Source organism: Musca domestica, unplaced genomic scaffold, assembly GCF_030504385.1.
Source record: "Musca domestica strain aabys unplaced genomic scaffold, Musca_domestica.polishedcontigs.V.1.1 12, whole genome shotgun sequence".
In the NCBI taxonomy this organism is placed as follows: domain Eukaryota; kingdom Metazoa; phylum Arthropoda; class Insecta; order Diptera; family Muscidae; genus Musca; species Musca domestica.
The window spans coordinates 6,364,518-6,385,536 of NW_026712155.1; the positions used below are offsets into that span (position 1 = coordinate 6,364,518).

Genomic DNA, 21,019 nt, shown 5'->3' on the forward strand with positions numbered 1-21,019 from the left:
GATCAAGTCGCTTCTTTACTTTTCGAACCATTTCTGCTGATGTTGCTGTTTTCTTCCGTTCACTTCCTTGACGTCGGGCTACGCTACCAGTATCACGGTAACGAGCGATGGTACGAGACACAAAAGATTTATTCACATTTAAATGCTGGAGTGCTCTAGTGATGGCCACTTGTGGTTTTCCAGCCAAATATAAAGATATCACACTGAATCACGTTTGAGGTCCATCACGAATATCTTTTGTTCTGGAAAATTCTCACCAAAATGCTTTTGTACAATTGTAAACAATATAATGAGCTGTCACAGGAATAATTTTAACAGCTGTCGGACGAGTGACTTAGAAATGACAACAGTCTAAAGTTGGTTGCATTTTTTTCGTCTCACCCTGTATATTCTTGATCAGGATTTAGCCATGTCCGTTCGTCTGTCCCTCTTTGAAAACCCCCTGACCTCCCAACTAAACGAGGATTGATACAATTTTTCTCAGGTGTGTTTTAGGTCTGCAGGACGCTCTGGCATAGACCCCATAATTTAAATGTCCCGGCAAATTTAAAGTTTTTGCGTATTTTAGTACAATTTCAAACTGAATTTTGTGTTCATTGGGAGTGTATTTTCCCAGTATGTGGGAAAAATCCATGTAATTGACTCAAAATTGTTATTTGGAGTTCGCAATGGTCACTACTCTCTTTGGCAGCTAATTAGATATCGAAGTCCACGGTTCCGTATATATAACCAGATATTGTGATTTTTTTATATTAAAACGGCATTTAAAAAAAAAAAAAACATTTCGCAAGTTTCTTCCACACAGTGGAGGATAATAAAATTTCGGCCCGGACGAACCTATCATTATAAAAATTATATCTTTCTTAATCCCCAACTGCTCTATGATCTCTAGCGGTAAAAAGGCTTTATATAAATGCAACAATTCTTGTTCAACCTACGAAATTGTAATTTATTCGCCGCTTATCACAAAGACGACACTTGTTTTAAGAATATGCACCTTATAATAAATAAAAGATAACAGACGACAAGAAAGATTGGCTGTTGAAAGTCAATCTTTTGTTGAATAAAAACAAATATTTAAGGATTAAAAAGAAACAGACATTTTTATTTATTTTCTTTTTAAGCTCCCTTTAATTGACATTAAAATTTATTCAAAATTAATGGTAATGCAACATCAATAAAACGGAAAAAGTTGAATCAAAAATGTTAATTCCCATCGTTTTTTTTTTTTTTTGGCAACTCGTTTGGTTTCGAATGAAATATATTTGATCTAGTTTAATGATGAATGAAAGTCGGGTTGTATCGAATTGAAATTCTTTAGTCTGATCTTTTCATTTCCATCAAAGCCATAAAAATAAAAAATTATTTACTTAAATGTTTGCAAAATAAATGTTCTTATTGACTTAAATGACTTATTATGCCGAATTATATTTTTTGTTTGAAGTTGATTGTTCCGAAAACCCTTAATGTGTTTTAATGTAGACATGTCGTCGATCGCATTCAAAATGTTAACTGCATTGTTAATCACAAAAACCCAAAAAAAAAAAAAAACACAAAATATTAATCTTTGCCAAAAAAAATAATATTGCATTACCCTCCGTAGCCGTCATACCTTTTCGTGCATGCAATAGTCTTTGTTTATTCCAAATTTATTCCGAAAATTTCAGTCTGTTATCGTTCGCCGTGTTGTTCTAATCAATTTCGCTTGAGTCGCTGGTGAAAAAATTGCATTTGTTTCTGTTATCATATATTCGAGTTTTTTTTTTTTTTTTCTTGTTCAAAAATGCCACCAAACAATGATTTGAATATCGTTAATCCAAATGAAGATTTGGATATACCATCATGGATCAGTGTGGATTATTTTAAAGATATTGTGGCCAAAGATGAGCCAGAATTAGTGAAAATTAGAAATTTTACTCCAACCGCAGCCATACCGCCGGGTGAAAACTTCACATCGGTTATGTTACGTTTGCACTTCGATTTGGAAATGACAGGTGGGTAATGAGGAGTAATTTTAATATATTTTGTTGGATAACTACCCTATTCGATAGCTGTCTTATATATTCCCGTTCCAAACTATATAGATCAACACAATCAGGACATGCCAAACTTTCTTCCCCAGTTCATCTTTAAACACTTTCCGTAGTTATCGGGAAAATCTTCCCTAAGCATGCCCATAAATACTTCCTCTGGCTCGCCTAAAATTTTCCCTCTGGTTTGCGAAACAGACTCAATTTAACTCGTCTCTAAATATCCGCTCTGATTCGTTTATAAAGACAGTAATCAGTTATATTAGAGTCTCCCTGGCACGGAGATTTCCTCCAGCTTACTACGTAGACCCTATACAGAACGTGTATTCTATAGAGACAGCCACAAGCTCGCCTAAAAAAATCCTTTCAGGTTATCTACAAAACTTCCTTTAACTACGTCTGCAAATCTTCCACCCCACCTGTAAGGACTAGCTCCAGACCGACTATAAGAACTTCTACTAGGAGACTCTCTGGCCTTCAGCTCGTCTATAGAGACTCTCTGGCCTTCAGCTCGTCTGTAGAGACTCTCTGGACTTCAGCTCGTCTGTAGAGACTCTCTGGCCTTCAGCTCGTCTGTAGAGACTCTCTGGCCTTCAGCTCGTCTGTAGAGACTCTCTGGCCTTCAGCTCGACTGTAGAGACTCTTTGGCCTTCGGCTCGTCTATTGAGACTCCCTGGCCTTCAGCTCGTCTATTGAGATTCCCTGACCTTCAGTTCGTATATTGAGACTCCCTGGCCTTCGGATCGCCTATTGAGAATCCCCGGCCTTCAGCTCGTCTATTGAGACTCCCTGGCCTTCAGCTCGTCTATTGAGACTCCCTGGCCTTCAGCTCGTCTATTGAGACTCCCTGGCCTTCAGCTCGTTTATTGAGACTCCCTGGCCTTCAGCTCATCTATTGAGACTCCCTGGCCTTCAGCTCGTCTATTAAGACTCCTTCTAGCTCATCTATTAAGACTCATTTTTTAAATTCCCTCTTTACCACTTTTGCAAAACTTCCTTCTTTCCGCCTTTTTCATTTTGCATAGTGTAATTATTTAATAAAATAAAAAAAAAATATCTTCCCATTTTAGATGGCTCCATCAAACACAAAACCTATATCTTCAAAACAATGTTGGACGAGGAGAAAGGTGGCAAGGTTATCAAAGACATGGCTCTGTTCCCCAAAGAAATGGAAATGTATAGCACGTATTTGCCAGCATTTGAACAGCTTTACAAAGATGTTGGTTGGGATATTCAATTTGCACCGAAATGTTTGCTTACCGAGAAAAAGGACAATCGCATCAATTTCCTCTTTGAAGATTTATCTTTGAAGCATTACAAAAACTTAAATCGCCTCGAAGGCTGTGATATGGAGCATATGATCTGTGTTTTACGAAAATTGGCTGAATTCCATGCTGCCAGTGCTGTGTATGAGGAGCGAAATGGTCCCTATGGAGAAGATTTCCAATATGGTTTTGTGGATACACGTCATGGTCCCGGGTTTCTTAAACTGGTCTATGACAATAATACGCCTCCCTATAAAAAGGCAATGGCCCAATGGGGTATGGGGAATGCCGAGGAGTATATAAAGAAGTTTGTAAGTTCCAAATTTCAATTTGAAGAATATCAAAAAATTAATTTTATTAATTTGTTATTTCAGCCCACATATGACCAATTCTGGAAATGCGCCCTAGCCACCCTTAAGCAGAAAAACAACACCTTCAATGTCCTTAATCATGGTGATTTTTGGTCCAGCAACATCATGTTTTCCTATACGGAAAATAAGAAAATCCATGAGGCATTAATGGTCGATTTTCAGCTCTGCAAATGGGGTAGTCCTGCTGAGGATTTGCTATTCTTCATAACCATATCTGCGGCACCGAATATTCGCCTCAAAGAATTTGATCATTTTGTGGCCATCTACCACAAACGTTTGATCGAGTGTCTCAAGCAACTGGGTTACAAAAAGCCATTGCCTTCCCTGAGGCAATTGCAGCAGGATATGTATGATAGAAATAATACATTCTATGGTGAGTCCTTGGAATTTCTTAAATCTGCCGATGGAAGTTCGAAAATATTTATTCTTTTCAGCTTTCTTTGCCTGCATCAATCATATTCCGGTTGTTCTACTGCCCTCCGATAAAGATGCCAACATAGAAAATTATTCCCGTCCCGATGAGGTGGGCGAGAGATTGCGAATGAAAACCTATACCAATCCACGTTTTGTTGCTACCATAAAGGATGTGTACAAGTTCTTTGTTCAACGGGGTCTCTTCAATTTTGAGGATTATGACCGAGATTAAGGGGTACTCATAGTGTTCAAATTCGAAATATCTCAGGGATAATAAAGATACAAATTAAGAAAAAAAATAAAACAAACGTTGTTTTTATAAAAACAACAATAATGGGATTTTGCCTGACGATTTTGCAACAACAAAAAATAAAACATTACAAAAATCTTTCAAAACGTTTCGTTCGGCTAAAGGTAAAAATCCTCCAGTAAAGCAATTAAAATTACGCTCTTTTTCAGCTACTCTGAAAGGTTACCATTACAGTTCTTCTATAAAGTCTACCTACCCGAAGCCTCAATATATCTCAGATTCAGCTTGTCTGTAAGATGTCCAACTTTAACTCGACTATAGAAATCCGCCTTCTCTACAGAGACTCCCTAGCCTTCAGCTCGCCTATAGAGTCCCTGGCCTCCAACTGACTTGTAGTGACTCCTTGACCTCCAGCTGACCTATAGAGACTCCCTGGTCTCAAACTGGCTTATAGAAACTCCCTGATCTCCAGATGGCCTGTAGACACTCCTTGGCCTCCAGCTCATCTATAAAGACACCCTGACCTCCAGCTCGTCTATAAAGACTCCCTGATCTCCATCTCCCCCCCCCAGCACGTCTATAGAGACTCCCTGGCCCCCAGCTCGTCTATAGAGACTCCCTGGCCCCCAGCTCGTCTATAGAGACTCCCTGGCCCCCAGCTCGTCTATAGAGACTCCCTTGCCCCCAGCTCGTCTATAGAGACTCCCTGGCCCCCAGCTCGTCTATAGAGACTCCCTGGCCTCCCGCTCGTCTAAAGAGACTCCCTGGCCCCAGCTCGTCTATAGAGACTCCCTGATCCCCAGCTCCTCTATAGAGACTTCCTGATCCCCAGCTCGTCTATAGAGACTCCCTGGCCCCCAGTTCGTCTATAGAGACTCCCTGGTCCCCAGCTCGTCTATAGGGACTCCCTGGTCTCCAGCTCTTCTATATAGACTCCCAAGCCTCCAAATCGTGAATTGAGACTTCCATGCTTCCGGTTCGTCTATAGAGACTTCCCCTACCCCTCAAATATAAAGAGGCTCCTTATAGCTCGTCTATAAAGGTCCACTCCAGCTCGTCTTTAAAGAATCCCTCCAGTTTGTCTGTAGAAAGACTGCCTTCACTACAACGACTCCCTACAGCTCGTTTAAATAGACTCCCCAAGTTCGTCTATAAAGACTCCCAGCTCATCTCAAAGCCTTAATTTGTCCGGAATAAACTTCATTAGTTTCTCCTCGCTTGGTTTTAATAGCATCCACTTTCAGTCTATCTATGAAGGCACCTATTTTCCAATTCTCTTCCTTTCCCCTACTTTAATTAGTTTCAAACTTCTCCCTCAGCTTTTTCGATACCTTTGGACCCTCTATGTGACTACTTCCACTTAAATAATTAATTCTCAATCTAATTTTATCAGATAATTGGCCGACATTTTCAAACAAAAAATGCTGTCACGTACGTCAAAGCGTTGATTTAAGTATTCAATGTGAGTAGATAGCAAAAAATATTCTTATTGATACAGCACAAATAAGGAACCAAATTTGGAGAATATGTTAATTTGGCTTGCCTTATTATAATTTGTTCATGGAGATTTTTAAGAATCGAATAAAAATTTTATTTTTATTTCTCAAAATTTTATGGCCCACTGTGCAGCAATTAGTTCTCAGTTCAAACAACATGAAAATTAAAAATTATTATTTGATCTATGAGTGTTGCAAAATATAATCGAAAGCTTGTAGATATATCTGCTATGAATAGTTTTGGAGAGAATCCAAAATTGTTTTACGCTCACAAAATTGAGAACTAAGACTTTTGTCTGAAAATCTTGATATGCGTTATCTAGACGCTCGTCAAAGCAAAACTGGTAGTTCAGTTTAACGCGTTTTCTCTTTTGACATACGGCCCCATGTATTTTAGTTATTAATTGACTGCTGTTTAACATAGATCGCCGGAAACTTGCGTCCGTTCACCTGACAGCAAAAATAAAAAAATGAGTGAAAATACTGAAATTATCAATCCAAATGAAAATCTGCAAATACCTGAATGGATAAATGCGGAATATTTTCATGACATTGTGAAAAAAGATGAACCTGATTGTGTGGCTATAAAAACATTCACTCCAACCGCGGCAATACCGCCGGGTGAAAATTTCACATCAGTTATGTTGCGATTGCATATGGATTTGGAAATGAAAGGTTGGTTCGATGAATGTTGGACATGAGTGCATGTGTGTCGGTTTTGAATCTGAGTTGTTGTGGCGAATTTTGTGTTTGAGTTACAAATTCTTAAAACATGAACAATGCCAACGATTGTTTTTATTATATTATTTTTTTGTTTTTCAATATTTCTAACTCAAAAGAAAATAATTATCTGATGTAACTGTGCGTGTAAGTTATTTCCGCATGATTTTTTTTTTTTTTGTTTTTGTTATTTCCCACAAAGTTTTTTTTTGCATTGTGTGGAATTTGACTGTTGAGAAAAATCTTTGCCCTTAAATAATCTGGTGGAGTGACTACTGTATTTTGAAAATGTACTTTGAATTTATTATCAAATATATGATAATAAAAATTTTGAGTGTATTAAATATCGTGAAATTTTCAATAGTTAAAAGTGTTCTTGGGTTAGCCATAATTTGAAAAAAGAGAAAAAATGATTTTCTTTTAGTCGACTAAATGAAGTGATTGATTTTTATGCCCTACGTTGTCTATAGATAGCACTATCTTTGATTTTATAACCTGCAGACTGCCAAGATTTAGGATCTTAGTATTAACTCTGGTTGAAGGAGGACATCTCACTACTAGTTCCTACCTTTTTTCAAATAATTTTGGAAAAATATTCATTCTAATGACCAACGTTGTAAACGGTCGAAACTAACTTATTTTGAAATAGATGAAAAAACAGCAACCAACTTCAGACTGCTGTCATTTCTAAGCCACTCGTCCCACAGCTGCTAAAATTATTCCACCGGCAGCTCATTATATTGTTTACAAGCGTGCAAAAACATTTTGGTGAGAATTTTCCAGAATAAAAGGTTATTGGTGATGGAATTCAAACGTGATAGCGTGATTTCATTATAATTGGCTGGAAAACCGCAAGCGGCTATCGTTAGAGCACTCCAGCATTTTAATGGGAATAAATCTTTTGTGTCTCGTACCATCGCTCGTTACCGTGATATTGGTAGCGTAGCCCGATTATTTTGAAATAGATGACAAAACAGCAACCAACTTCAGACTGCTGTCATTTCTAAGCCACTCGCCCCACAGCTGCTAAAATTATTCCACCGGCAGCTCATTATATTGTTTACAAGCGTGCAAAAACATTTTGGTGAGAATTTTCCAGAATAAAAGGTTATTGGTGATGGAATTCAAACGTGATAGCGTGATTTCATTATAATTGGCTGGAAAACCGCAAGCGGCTATCGTTAGAGCACTCCAGCATTTTAATGGGAATAAATATTTTGTGTCTCGTACCATCGCTCGTTACCGTGATATTGGTAGCGTAGCCCGACGTCAAGGAAGTGGGCGGAACAAAAGAGCAACATCAGCAGAAATGGTTCGAAAAGTAAAGAAACGACTTGATCGAAACCTGCGTCGCAGTGGCCGAAAAATGGCTCGTGAGCTGAACATGTCGCAATATTCCATTCGGCAAATATTGAAAAATGAGCTCGGGGTAAAGCCATTGAAATTTCAAAAAGTGCAAGAACTTACACCGCAATGGAAAGAAAATGGACCCAAAAGAGCTAAAGAGTTACTTCGCTTGGCTGAAAGTGGTGAACTGCCAAATTTGGTTTTCTCCGATGAGTGAACATTCGTTGTGCAGCAGTTTGTCAACAAACAAAATGATCGTGTTTACTTGCCAAAGAGGTCAGCTGAAAATGTGCATCTTCGGTTGGCCACCAGAACCAAAGCGCCGGCCATGGTGATGGTGTAGGCCGCCCTAATAGCCGATGGGCGCTTTCCGCTCGTATTAATCGACCGTGGTATCAGAATAAATGCAGAATATTATCGCAAAAATATTCTGGAGGGTGTATTAAAGCCTTGGGCACGCAAACATTTTGGCCGCAGACCTTGGACATTCCAACAAGACTCAGCACCATCGCACTTAGCACGCGCCACCCAAGAATGGTAACAAAATGAGGCTCGTCGCTTCATTTCCAGCGCACAATGGTCACCAAAATCTCCGTATACCAATCCGTTGGACTATTGTGTCTGGAGTGTTTTGGAAAGCAAGGTTGGCACTAAAAAATACCAAAGTGTCGATCACCTCAAGCAAGCGCTTCGCCGGGAATGGACCAAAATACCGCAGAGCAGCATTCGGGAAGCGTGTGACGGTTTAATTGGCCGTTTGAATGCCATAATTTGTGCCAAAGATGACCAATTCGAACCAATCTAAACTTATTCTAAATTTTGATGCTATTTCCGACATTTTTGCTTTTATTCAATAAAATTAAAAAAAAAAATCTGTAAAAATTATGGTTTTTGACTTTGTTGCAGTTTTTTTTATCTCGACCTGTATATCTATACGAAGTTAATATAAACACCATTTATTTGTCAATGTCTTTTCCAGATGGCTCCATCAAACCAAAAACCTATATTTTCAAAACCATGTTGGATGAAGAGAAGGGCGGTGCCATTATCAACAAATTATCCTTGTTTCCCAAAGAAATGGAAATGTATGGCAAATATTTGCCAGCCTTTGAGGAACTCTATAAAGCTGTCGGTTGGAATATTCAGTTATCACCGAAATGTCTATTTACCGAGAAAAAGGACAATCTTATAAATTTCCTCTTTGAAGATTTAAAGACACGGGAGTTTAAAAATATCAATCGTCTACAAGGCTGTGATATGCATCATATGACCCATATTTTGAGAAAATTAGCTGAATTTCATGCCGCAAGTGCGGTATACGAAGAACTGCATGGGGCGTATCCAGAAGATTTCCAATACGGTTTTGTAGATAATCGTCATGGCGATGCTTTTATCAGGGAATCATTTCTTACAAAAGCGGAATCATATAAAGAGGCCATGGCTAATTGGGATCTGGAGAATGTTGAGGAATATATAAGGAAATTTGTAAGTTCAATGCAAAGCGCATTAAGAATATTACAATAATTAGTTTTTTCTTGGTTTTAGCCCACCTGTGACCAGTATCAAAAATGTGCTGCAGCCACCCTACAACAATCCACAAATTCCTTCAATGTCCTCTGCCATGGTGATTTTTGGTCTAGCAATATCATGTTCAACTACTTGCCCAATGGCGAAATCAATGAAACCATGCCCCTAGATTTCCAGATTTGTAAATGGGGTAGCCCTGCAGAAGATCTACTGTTTTTCATAACCATATCACCAAGTGCTGAGATACGCGTTAAAGAATTTGATAACTTTTTGGCCATTTATCATAAGCGATTGGTGGAATGTCTCAAGGTTTTGGGCTACAAGAAACCACTACCCACATTGCGTGATATACATTGTGATATGTTTAATAAAAATAATAGTTTTTATGGTAAGTTATGAAATCCCAATATTAGATGTTGATCGTAATATTATTATTTTTCTGATTTTCTTGCAGCTTTCTTTGCCTGCTTCAATCACCTGCCCGGCATAATGCTGCCCAGCGATAAGGATTCAAATATCCATACATTTTCACGCAACGATGCCATTGGTGAAGAATTCCGACGTCGTGCCTATGCAAATCCATTGTTGGTTTCAGTTTTGAAACAGCTCTTCCCATTCTATCACAATAAAGGCATATTTAATTTTGAAGACTACGATGAGAAGTGATACTGATTTTAAGGATCCTTAACTAAATATTGTTATTAGAATATGTCAATAAATAAACTAGAGAAATTTAGATAAAAATTCAAAGCATTTTCATTCTTATGATAATTTCTTATAACACTATGGACAAATTAAATTTGCCATTCCACCTCGAAAAATTAGTCAAAAAGTGTATATAATTTTTATCAGCACAAGTTTCGAGTAGATTTTACAATAATATTGGTAGCAATTTGTCGTTCAATGGGAAATGAACCCTTCTCTCACAAAATGTTCAGTTTAGTACCATTACTTTGAATAGCCCTATCATCAATAAATTTATATTCCTAGTACTGAACAAGTAGAAAAGCAGCTAAACTAGACCGAACTTTTAATATCCTCCAACATTTCTAAGGAACTAACAAAATGTAGAAAAGATCCCTTGAAAAAGGACGCTATGATTTTAAGAATTTCGAATATCTGGTTTTCAGTTACATGAGCCATACGAAAACGTGGACCTCAGGAAGTAGTTGCTGAGATAGACTCATACATGTAGAGATAGAGAAAAAACATCTATCATTTTCCTATTTTAAACGCACTTCCTTCCAAATTATTAGGAAAATTATTTCGAAAGTCGAATACTGAAGTATTAAATACTGAAGTATTAAATCTGATTTTCATCTAAGGTATACATCTAAAAGCTTTATATGTGACTCTTATTCTTACTCAAATTAAATAATAATAGAACAATTATTTATTGTAAGGTTTGCAAACAAACTTACTCAGTGCACATCATCCATATTCGCCTCAATGTTGATATCCCAAAACAATAACAAATAAAAATGGGGAGTTTAAATAACACTAGGTGAGTATCCCCCCACTTTATACTCTCTACGACACATTCTCTTTAACACTTGACCGACGAATTGTAAACGACATAAAACAGACCGAATTCACACAACGAAAACGACAACAAACGAACGGCCGAATGACAATTATTAAACCGTACTCTCATTAAACACGAACTCAATGGCTAATGAAAGGCCAACAAACCAAACAATGGCAAAAATGATTTTTTTAAATAAATTATAATTGAAAACTTATTTTTTTATCAATTATTTTCTATGCATGAATAAACAATAGACTTTTAAACATTTTATATTCTTTCGTACCAAAAAAGGCCTTTAAAACTACACAAAAATTATGCCAAAACAATAACAAATTGAAATGGGGAGTTCAAAACAGCACATGATGAGTATTCCCCAACTTTACACTCTCGACGATGCATTCTCTTTGACACTTGACCATCGAAATTTAAAGGAAATGCAAAAAACCGAATTCACACAACGAAAACAATAACAAGAAGAACCGAACGACCGAGAGATCATTATTAAACCGCACTGAATGAGAATGCAATAGTTAAGCTCTCACTACACAAACACACACACACGAACTTAACGGCAAACGAAAGGCCAACAATCGAAGCGTCATTCGTTGGGCAGAAAAAGCAACATTATTTTTCAATAAATTTCAATAGAAAACACATTTATTTCACAATTATTTTATTAAAAATGAATGAAACAATAAACTTTTACACTTTTTATATACTTTTTAACTAAAAAGCCTTTTAAATTACACTAAAACAAGCACATCTTGCTGACTACGAAAATTCACGACCGACCGTTGCGAAAAATAACGAGAAACTGGAAAATGGAGCAATTAGGAGTAACAGTGTTGCTAATGCTACAAAACAAAGAAACTCTGTGAATTTTTTTGAAGTTAGTGATTTTGTTAGGAAACATTTTAACCGCAATGGGAACTATTTGAAAAATGAAAGAAAATATCAATCTTTGAAAATATGAATGAAAAGTCATTTTTAAATAGCATCATCCGTATAAAGTTTGCAATGTTTTTTTTTTTTTTTTTTTTTTTTTTTTTTTTTTTTTGAAACGAGGGCCTAAAACATTCTTTTAAGCCCTTGTTTCAATAAACTTTGCAAACTTTATACGTACAAAATTTTTCGTAGAACTCAATGCAATTTAAAGAAAATTGTGTGTTTCTTGCGACAAAAAATAACCCATGATCCTTTTGGATGACAGGGAGTAAAATTTTAATTAGCGACCATCGGCTGTTATGGCGACCCACACCATCATCATGCCCGGCGCTTGAGTTCTGGCCAACCGAAGGTGCACATTTCCAGCTGACCTCTTTGGCAAATAAACGAATGTTTCCTCATCGGAGAAAACCAAATTCGACAGTTCACCACTTTCGACCAGGCGAAGCAACTCGTTAGCTCTTTTGAGTCTATTTTCTTTCTGTTGAGGTGTAAGTTCTTGCACTTTTTGGAATTTCAATGGCTTTACCCCAAGCTCATTTTTCAATATTTGCCGAATGGACTATTGCGATATGTTCAGCTCACGAGCCATTTTTCGACCACTGCGACGCGGGTTTCGATCAAGTCGCTTCTTTACTTTTCGAACCATAATTTTAACAGCTGTCAGACGAGTGGCTTAGAAATGACAGCAGTCTGAATTTGGTTGTAGATTTTTCATCTCACCCCGTATATCTTCTAAATTCTAAAATTGTAGATCTGTCATTATTTGTTATCCCTATTATGGACGAGGAGCTGTCATTAGATATGAACAGATTACTTCTACATCGTTTAGAAAATGTAACATTAAAATAGTTACTTCTAATCATGGGACAGTATTTTTTTTTTTTTTTTGAAGTGACAAAATATTCATAAAAACTTAACTGTAACTCAACTCAACTTAAACTTTATTGATTAAATATCAAAAAATCAAAATCTCACATTATATTTGTGTTGTACTCTCTTATTATATTTATTTCGAAATAGTCTGTGGGTTGACAACACTGGAGCTTTATATACAATTCATTCTTTCCTGTATAAGAATCAAAACTGAAGCATACTTTTAGGCGCATAATGTTTCAACTCACATTTAACATTGATTTTAAAGTTATGGATGATAAAATAGGTCATTAGCTACAATTTTGTTTGTTTGCTTTCTTTTGAGAAAGATTTGTGGTAATTATTCCGAACATACCATACAATTATAATTATTTTGCCATAATTTACCAATACGTAAAGCTGAGTGGATTAATGCAAATCTCTACGTAAATCCTGGAAGATATTTCGAGAACGAGCAATTGTAAGGTATTAAAAATTTCATAGAGACACATACAAATATACATTAGCAGGTCTCGATATTTAGCCATAGAATGAAGACTCTAAGCCTTACTCACAAAACAAATACAAGCTTTACAAAATAATGTGTTATTATTTTAATTAGCACCTCATCGCATAACGCCTTTTTAATGCATCTATGAAAATAAATATTATTGACTCCAACGATAGGTGTCGGAACAGCGTATCTAATAATTGCTTGCTCAGAAATTTAGCTACGTACTTATATATCAATTATTCTTCCATTTAACGACTAGACTTAGGTGTGAACGTCTTAATAAGAAAGCTTACAAAATTTAACATATTTTTCTTAATTTCCCTCATTTTCCCAACACCCCCTACTCCAGGGGAAATATTGTGACCACCTTCAAAGTATTTTCTTATCAGAAATCAAGAACACTCGGTCGCCTGCATTACTTTCGTTTGCAACGACTATCTTTGGTAAGCCTTATACTAACTAAATATTAACCAAGAATAGGAACGTAAACAGTTTTAGCCACCCCCACCTCTTGTGATCCACAAACAAGCAGGTACAACGCTCTGCTAACAAACCGAATGCTATCTACTACGCCAGGCAGAACAAAACTGATAAAAAAGTGTAAAATCCAAACAAAAACAATAATAACGCATTGGGTGTTTGGGACTGAAGGAGGAGAATGAACTACGAAGAGGGTGAAAATACTCAACGTTTGCCTATGAGAATCAGAGAGAGCGAGAGACAAAGTTAAAGGTAATACGATCTGATGGAAACAAAGAAACAACGGATTTTGAGAAAACCGGGTTAAAACAATCTATAGAGACCTGGAGATTTCTGGAGAGGATCTCTTTGGGCAAAACAGAATAATTGAAAACCCCGGCGTATTCTATGAATAATAGACAACCTAAAGACAAGGTCTTCTATAGAAAGCAGGTCTTCTATGGACATTAGAAGACCTCCAGGTCTTCCATAGACATTAGAAGACCTCCAGGTCTTCCAAAGACATTAGAATAAATCCCGCTCTTCCAAAGAAATTAGAAGACCTCCAGGTCTTCTATGGAAATTAGAAGGTCCCTAGGTCTTCTCTGGTCAGTAGAAGAACTCTAGGTCTTCCTAAGACATTAGAAGACCTCCAGGTGTTCCAAAGACATTCGAAGATCTCCAGGTCTTCTATGGATATTAAAAGACCTCCGGGTCTTCGATAGACATTAGAAGACCTCCAGTTTTTCCAAAGGCGTCTTTGGAAGAGCTCCCGGTCTTCCAAAGGTATTAGAAGACCTCCAGGTCTTCTATTGACATCAGAAGACCTTAAGGTCTTCTGTGGGTAGTAGAAGACCTCCAGATCTTCCATAGACATTAGAAGATCTCCAGGTCTTTTATGGACATTAGAAGAGCTCCAGATCTTCCATAGACATTAGACGACCTCCAGGTCTTCTATGGACATTTGAAAACCTCCAGGTCTTCTGTAGACATTTGTAGACCTTCAGATCTACTATGGACATTAGAAGACCTCCTGGTCTTCTATGGGCATCAGAAGACCTCCAGGTTTTCAATGGGCATTTGAAGACCTCAAGGTCTTTTATGGGTATAGGAAGACCTTAAGCTCTTCCATAGGCATTAGAAGACCTTCTGGTCTTCTATGGACACTAGAAGACTTCCAGGTCTTCTATGGATATTAGAAGACATTTAGGTCTTCTATAGACAGTAGAAGACCTCCAGGTCTTCTATGGACATTAGAAGCGCTCCAGGTTTTGTATGGACATTAGAAGATCTCCTGATCTTCTATTGTATAAACTGTAGAAAACTTCCAGGTCTTCCAAAGACATTAGGAGACCTTCAGGTCTTTCAAAGACATTAGAACACTGGGTCTTCAATGGACATTACAAGACCTCAAGGTCTTCTATGGACAGTAAAGGTTCTTTAGACATTAGAAAACCTTCCGGTTTTCCGTGAACCCTAGCAGACCTCACTTTCTTTAATGGACAGTAGTAGACCTTCGGGTCTTATATGGACAGTAAAATCCCTCAAAGATATTAATGGACAGCAGAAGACCTCCAGGTCTTCATTGGGCATTAGAAGACCCCTATGTCTCCTTTGGATAGTAGAAGACCTCCAGGTACTCCATCGACAGGGAACACCCCCAGTTTCTTTCTGGACAGTAGAAACATTCTATGTCTTTTATGGTGAGCGGAAGATTTAAGGAAGTTCTTAAGTTTTATCTGGACAGTAATGGACCTCTTAGAAAAATATTTTTCCCATGTGCAGTTAAAGACCATGAGGAGAACATGAGGCATTCATTGACGACAGAATACATTAAGGCCTTCTTTCGTCCATTGGAAGCCTATTTTGAAACTAAAAACCGGTTTCGTATTTCACATCTCTAATAAACTTTTAACTAGTAACTCACTCTCTCCATTACTTTCTCTCTCGCCAACGATGATTCTCTTCTCCCACTGGGTATCTCCGAGAATGCGCTCAACTTGTAGATTGCAATTCAAAAGTAGAAAAAAGTACGACCAAACGTTGTCTGATCGTTGCCGATAAAACATCAGTTCGATGGCAGTAACGAACGACGTTGTTGGGGCGCGCATCCGAGAAATACAGAATAATAATTTAAAGACGTTAAGAATCTATTTCAAAATTCCAATATAGAGCCTGGCATTTTCTTGTCGCAATAAAATTGATTTGGACGCAAAGTGTGATAAATTGCCTCCGGCTATTTGTTATTGATCGACGTTTTCAAGTTCCGCCTGGCAAAAAAAAAAAAAAAAAAAACAAAAAAATTGAGTAAAATAAAATACAAGTACGCAAATTACGAGCAGCAACAAGTGTAAAAAACAAAAACAAATTCTAAGCGCCAGCAATTTGTCAGTATTATGAAAATAGAAATTTGTGGATTATTTTAAAAAACACACATCGAAAAAATATTTTTGTGATACCAACTAAAATAACAACTACAACGACTGTGATTAATTTTTTTTTTTTTGGAATTAAAATTCTACAAATCCACTATGCCCGATAACAGTTCGAAATTCAATCCCAATCTAAATGTGGATATCCCCAAATGGGTGAACGAGGCCTACTTCTATCCAATTCTCAAAAATGATTTACCCAATTTTGTGAAAATCCTAAATTTTACCACCATCCCGGCCACACCACCCGGCGAAAACTACACCTCGCTGATGATGAGAATCAAAATGGATATCGAAATGGAAGGTAAGTGGATGAGTGAGTTTTGGTTGTTTGACGAAATGACTTGCTGGCTAGCCGACTGTTTGTTTGGCTGTTTCGGTGTTTGTTTGGCTTTCTTTGCTGCAGATTATGATGGCAGGGCTTTGTGTGTCGTTGGTCTTATCAGAAGATTCTGAAATAGTGATAAGGTTTAGAATTTTTGAAATAAAAGCAATAAGAAGTTACTAAGCATTTCAAAGTTCTGCCTCTCCAAAAGGAAAATTACTTGCGGTTGCTTTATTAGCATTTCGTCACTAGATTTTGTTGCTATTTTTACAAGAAACCTAAATATTTGATTTAAATGGAATGTCAATAAAAATAATTTTTTTTGGCTTAATGCGGCTAACTTCTGGATTACTTTAGTTTAAACAGATGTGTGCTTGACTGTTTTGCACGGCAACCTTCAACAAAATAAATACTAAAAATATGATCTTAATTAAAATTTTAAAAATGTGAAGGTCTTCTACCGTTCCGTTGTTAATGGAATAGATCACTAGTAGGTAGTTTAAAAAGAAGAGTCGGAGGCTCCTTTAAAGAACAACAACAATTTTTCTTAAAAGATTTCAGGCCTTGTTGGAAGGCCTTATATTATGACCAACAAAAAAATTAAGAATTTAAAAAAAATAGAAGACATTCTTCAGTAGAATGTCCCTACAGAAAACCTCAAAAACATAAAAAGTTTGCTATTAAAAACACATATAAAGTTTTCGCATAGAAAAGCAGCAAAAGAGAAATAGGTTTTCTCAGAGAAGCGTAGAAGATCTTCTCAGAGAAGAGCAGAAGGTCTACTCAGAGAACAGCAGAAGGTCTACTCAGAGAACAGCAGAAGGTCTTCTCATAGAAGAGCTGAAGGTCTTCTCATAGAAGAGCAGTAGGTCTTCTCATAAAAGAGCAGAAGGTCTTCTCATAAAAGAGCAGAAGGTCTTCTCATAGAAGAGCTGAAGGTCTTCTCATAGAAGAGCTGAAGGTCTTCTCATCGAAGAGCTGAAGGTCTTCTCATAGAAGAGCTGAAGATTTTATCATAGAAGGCAAGTCGGTCTTCTCTTAGAAGAACTGAAGGTCTTCTCATAAAACAGCAGAATGTCTTCTCATAGAAGACCCGAAGGCCTTCTCATAGAAGAGGTCATCTCATAGTAGAGCAGAAGGTCTTCCCAGAGAAGAGCAGAAGGTCTTCTCATAGAAGAGCAGATGGTCTCTTCTCATAGAAGAGCAAAAGGTCTCTTCTCATAGAAGAGCAGAAGGTCTCTTCTCATAGAAGAGCAGAAGGTCTCTTCTCATAGAAGAGCAGAAGGTCTCTTCTCATAGAAGAGCAGAAGGTCTCTTCTCATAGAAGAGCAGAAGGTTTCTTCTCATAGAAGAGCATAAGGTCTCTTCTCATAGAAGAGCAGAAGGTCTCTTCTCATAGAAGAGCAGAAGGTCTCTTCTCATAGAAGAGCAGAAGGTCTCTTCTCATTGAAGACCAGAAAGGTCTTCTCATAGAAGACCAGAAGGGTCTTCTCATAGAAGACCAGAAAGGTCTTCTCATAGAAGACCATGAGGTCTTCTTATAGAACACCAAAAAGATCTTTTCATAGAAGACTAGTTGTATTCTCATAGAAGACCATAAGTTCTTCTCTTAGGAGACCAGAAAGTGTTCCCGTTGGGGACCAAAGGGTCTTCTCATAGAAGGCCAGAAAACCAACCAAGAAGGTCTTCTTGTAGACGAACAGAAGACATGTTGATGTTCTGGCGTAGAAGACCTGTTGGTCTTCTGATCTAAAGGACCTGTTCGTCTTCTGATCTAGAAGACCTGTTGGTCTTCTGATCTAAAGGACCTGTTGGTCTTCTGATCTAGAAGGCCTGTTGGTCTTCATATCTAGAAGGCCTGTTGGTATTCAGGTCTAGGAGACCTGTTGGTATTCAGGTCTAGATGACCTGTTGGTATTCCGGTCCAGGTGACAGGAAACTAGTTGTTCTTCTCAGACCAGAAAACCACAAAGATTTTTAAGACCAGCAATTCGGCTTATAACAAATGACCTCATATATTTGTCGACCTTGCACATTCACTACTTAGGTTTTTCCCCATAGGTAATTTGTCATGTTCGATATTGCTGACAGACTCTATTAAGGGGCTTATCTTTGATAAACTTTATTTTCAAAGACTAAAGACAAGCAGTTGACAATGTCATAATATAGTCGCTGATGAGCAATGTGTATACATATGTATGGGAATAGCAGACCTCCATTGAATAAAATGGGAATAAAAAAGTGGGTCACGTGACTCAAATAATACTGTTTTATACCAAAGGGGCATTTAGCTATCATATCGTCTCCAACTGTCACTTATTTGGGGAGAAAGGTGAGATAAAGGGACAACAACCTCTCTGACCAACAAGGTAGGAATTCTGGAAAGTAAAATTGTCGAAAGAAAACCCAGTACTAAAATTGTGTAAAGCTTGAACATCCATTTGAAATAAATAACAAGTTAAAAAGCAGTAAGTTCGGCCGGGCCGAACTTTTAAAACCCTCCACCATTTGCAACGAATTTGGAAATTTTCAAAAAATAAAATCCTTAAAAAATTCTGTTAAAAATTTAAAAATACCGAATATAGCCGTTATTTTGGGGTCTATACGACGTGGACATACATAGGCATTGTTTGTCATAAGCCATTACAATATTCAAATTCGAAACTTGAAATAAACGGTGAATAATGTAGCTAAAATCATCAAAATACCGAATATAGGGAGGTACCGTTATATGGGGGCTATACGAAGACCTGGACCCGCACAGACAATTTTCTGTCACAGACTGTAGTTCCCATAACGAACTTCAAATACCAATTTTAAAACAATTCCGGTAAATAGTGTCGCTAAAATCATCAAAATACCGAATATAGGGAGGTACCGTTATATGGGGGCTGTACGAAGACGTGGACCTGCACGGATAATTTTCCGTCTTAGGGTGTAGTATCCATTTTGAACTTCAAATACCAAATTTGAAACAATTCCCGTGAATAATGTCGCTAAAATCATCAAAATACCGAATATAGGGAGGTACCGTTATATGGGGGCTGTATGAAAACGTGGACCTACATGGCCCATTTAGGAACTTAACCTGCCTACTGGAAAAATAAATATGTGTGCAAAATTTTAGCCACCTATCTCAATTCATTCGAAAGATAGCGTGATTACAACAGACAGACAGACGGACAGACAAACAGACAGACGGACATCGCTAAATCGTCTTAGAATTTTACGCTGATCAAGAATATATATACTTTGTTGGGTCTGATATGAGTACTCCGAGGAGTTACAAACGGAATGACAAAGTTAATATACCCTCCATAGTATGGTGGAGGGTATAAAAAGTAGCTATGTTGAAATGCGTATTAATTATATTTTCTTTCATTCAGATGGCTTCACACAACAGCAATCGTACATTATGAAGACGATGTTGGATGACAAGAAGGGCGGCACATTCATCAACACCCTGAACCTCTTTCCCAAAGAACGACTGATGTATGAGGCGATTTTGCCACAGCTGGAGGGACTCTATGAAGAATTCGGCAGCAAGGTGAAGTTTGCCCCAAAATGTCACTTTATCGAGGATAAATCGGGGAGAATAACACTGGTGCTTGAAGATTTGCTAACGAAAAAGTTCAAAAACGTAAATCGCCTGAAGGGATTCGATATGGCTCATATGAAGAGGGTCTTGGAAAAATTGGCAGAATTCCATGCAGCATCTGTGATTTTAAGAGAAAAACTTGGAACCTTCCCAAAGGAATTTAAAAACACCTATCTGCCAGCCAACTATCAAAAATCCAAATCATATCAGGCCCGTTTGAATAGTTACAAGGCAGCCATGGCCACATGGGGTCTGGAGGATTATGAGAAATATGCCAAAATGATTGTGAGTTAATGCATTTATTTTACATGGAAAGTAAATATTTTAAATATTTATTTTATTTCCAGCCAAATGCCGATCAATATGTCAGTGCCACAATGCAGTGCTTCAGCAACACATATCCGGATGAATTCAAGGTCCTTAATCATGGCGACTTTTGGTCCAGCAACATAATGTTAAGTTACACTTCGAAAAATGGCCACAACGATATCAATCAGATACGTTTTGTTGATTTCCAAATGTGTAAATGGGGCAGTCCGGCCATGGATCTGTGGGAGCTAATCATATGCTCGGTGGAGAGTAATCTGCGTATACGTAACTTTGACATATTTTTGAGGTTATATCACAATCATTTGTTGAAGTGTTTGAAATTTCTGAAATATGAGAAACCCATGCCTCTGCTAAGCGACCTGCACATCAGCATGTTGAGATATGGCTTTTGGGGTTATTTCACCACCTTTACACATCTGGTGTTAATTTTATTGCCTTCGGATAAGGAAGCAAGTTTGCTGCGCTTGATGCAGCCTGGCGAAGAGGGTGATAAGTTTCGTATGAAGGCTTTCACAAATCCCTTGTATGTTCGGGCAGTGCTGGATATATTGCCGTTTTTATATCGGAGAGGTATTTTAGAATTTCAATAAAAAATCATTCAAATTAAATTGAA

General features: G+C 37.5%; 2 protein-coding genes across 2 annotated transcripts; both read left to right on the forward strand.

Moving 5' to 3' along the window:
- The first annotated feature begins 1,763 nt into the window (after positions 1 to 1,763).
- Positions 1,764 to 21,019, forward strand: LOC101893942 (uncharacterized). Its single transcript, XM_059132300.1, has 10 exons — positions 1,764 to 1,994; positions 3,101 to 3,606; positions 3,670 to 4,039; positions 4,101 to 4,310; positions 8,873 to 9,378; positions 9,439 to 9,808; positions 9,875 to 10,082; positions 16,219 to 16,457; positions 19,865 to 20,361; positions 20,424 to 21,019. The coding sequence occupies exons 1-10, from the start codon at positions 1,784 to 1,786 to the stop codon at positions 20,994 to 20,996; spliced, it is 3,690 nt and encodes a 1,229-aa protein (XP_058988283.1). The 5' UTR covers positions 1,764 to 1,783; the 3' UTR covers positions 20,997 to 21,019.
- Positions 6,154 to 10,163, forward strand: LOC101899143 (uncharacterized). The gene is made up of 4 exons (XM_005188140.4): positions 6,154 to 6,501; positions 8,873 to 9,378; positions 9,439 to 9,808; positions 9,875 to 10,163. The coding sequence occupies exons 1-4, from the start codon at positions 6,297 to 6,299 to the stop codon at positions 10,084 to 10,086; spliced, it is 1,293 nt and encodes a 430-aa protein (XP_005188197.1). The 5' UTR covers positions 6,154 to 6,296; the 3' UTR covers positions 10,087 to 10,163.

Excerpts from the sequence above, each read along its gene's own strand:
- LOC101893942 (XM_059132300.1), top strand. The coding sequence starts at position 1,784 with ATGCCACCAAACAATGATTTGAATATCGTTAATCCAAATGAAGATTTG. Across the intron at positions 3,607-3,669 it reads AGGAGTATATAAAGAAGTTT|CCCACATATGACCAATTCTG; the intron begins GTAAGTTCCAAA and ends TTGTTATTTCAG. Across the intron at positions 20,362-20,423 it reads AGAAATATGCCAAAATGATT|CCAAATGCCGATCAATATGT; the intron begins GTGAGTTAATGC and ends TTTTATTTCCAG.
- LOC101899143 (XM_005188140.4), top strand. The coding sequence starts at position 6,297 with ATGAGTGAAAATACTGAAATTATCAATCCAAATGAAAATCTGCAAATA. Across the intron at positions 6,502-8,872 it reads TATGGATTTGGAAATGAAAG|ATGGCTCCATCAAACCAAAA; the intron begins GTTGGTTCGATG and ends TGTCTTTTCCAG. Across the intron at positions 9,379-9,438 it reads AGGAATATATAAGGAAATTT|CCCACCTGTGACCAGTATCA; the intron begins GTAAGTTCAATG and ends TCTTGGTTTTAG.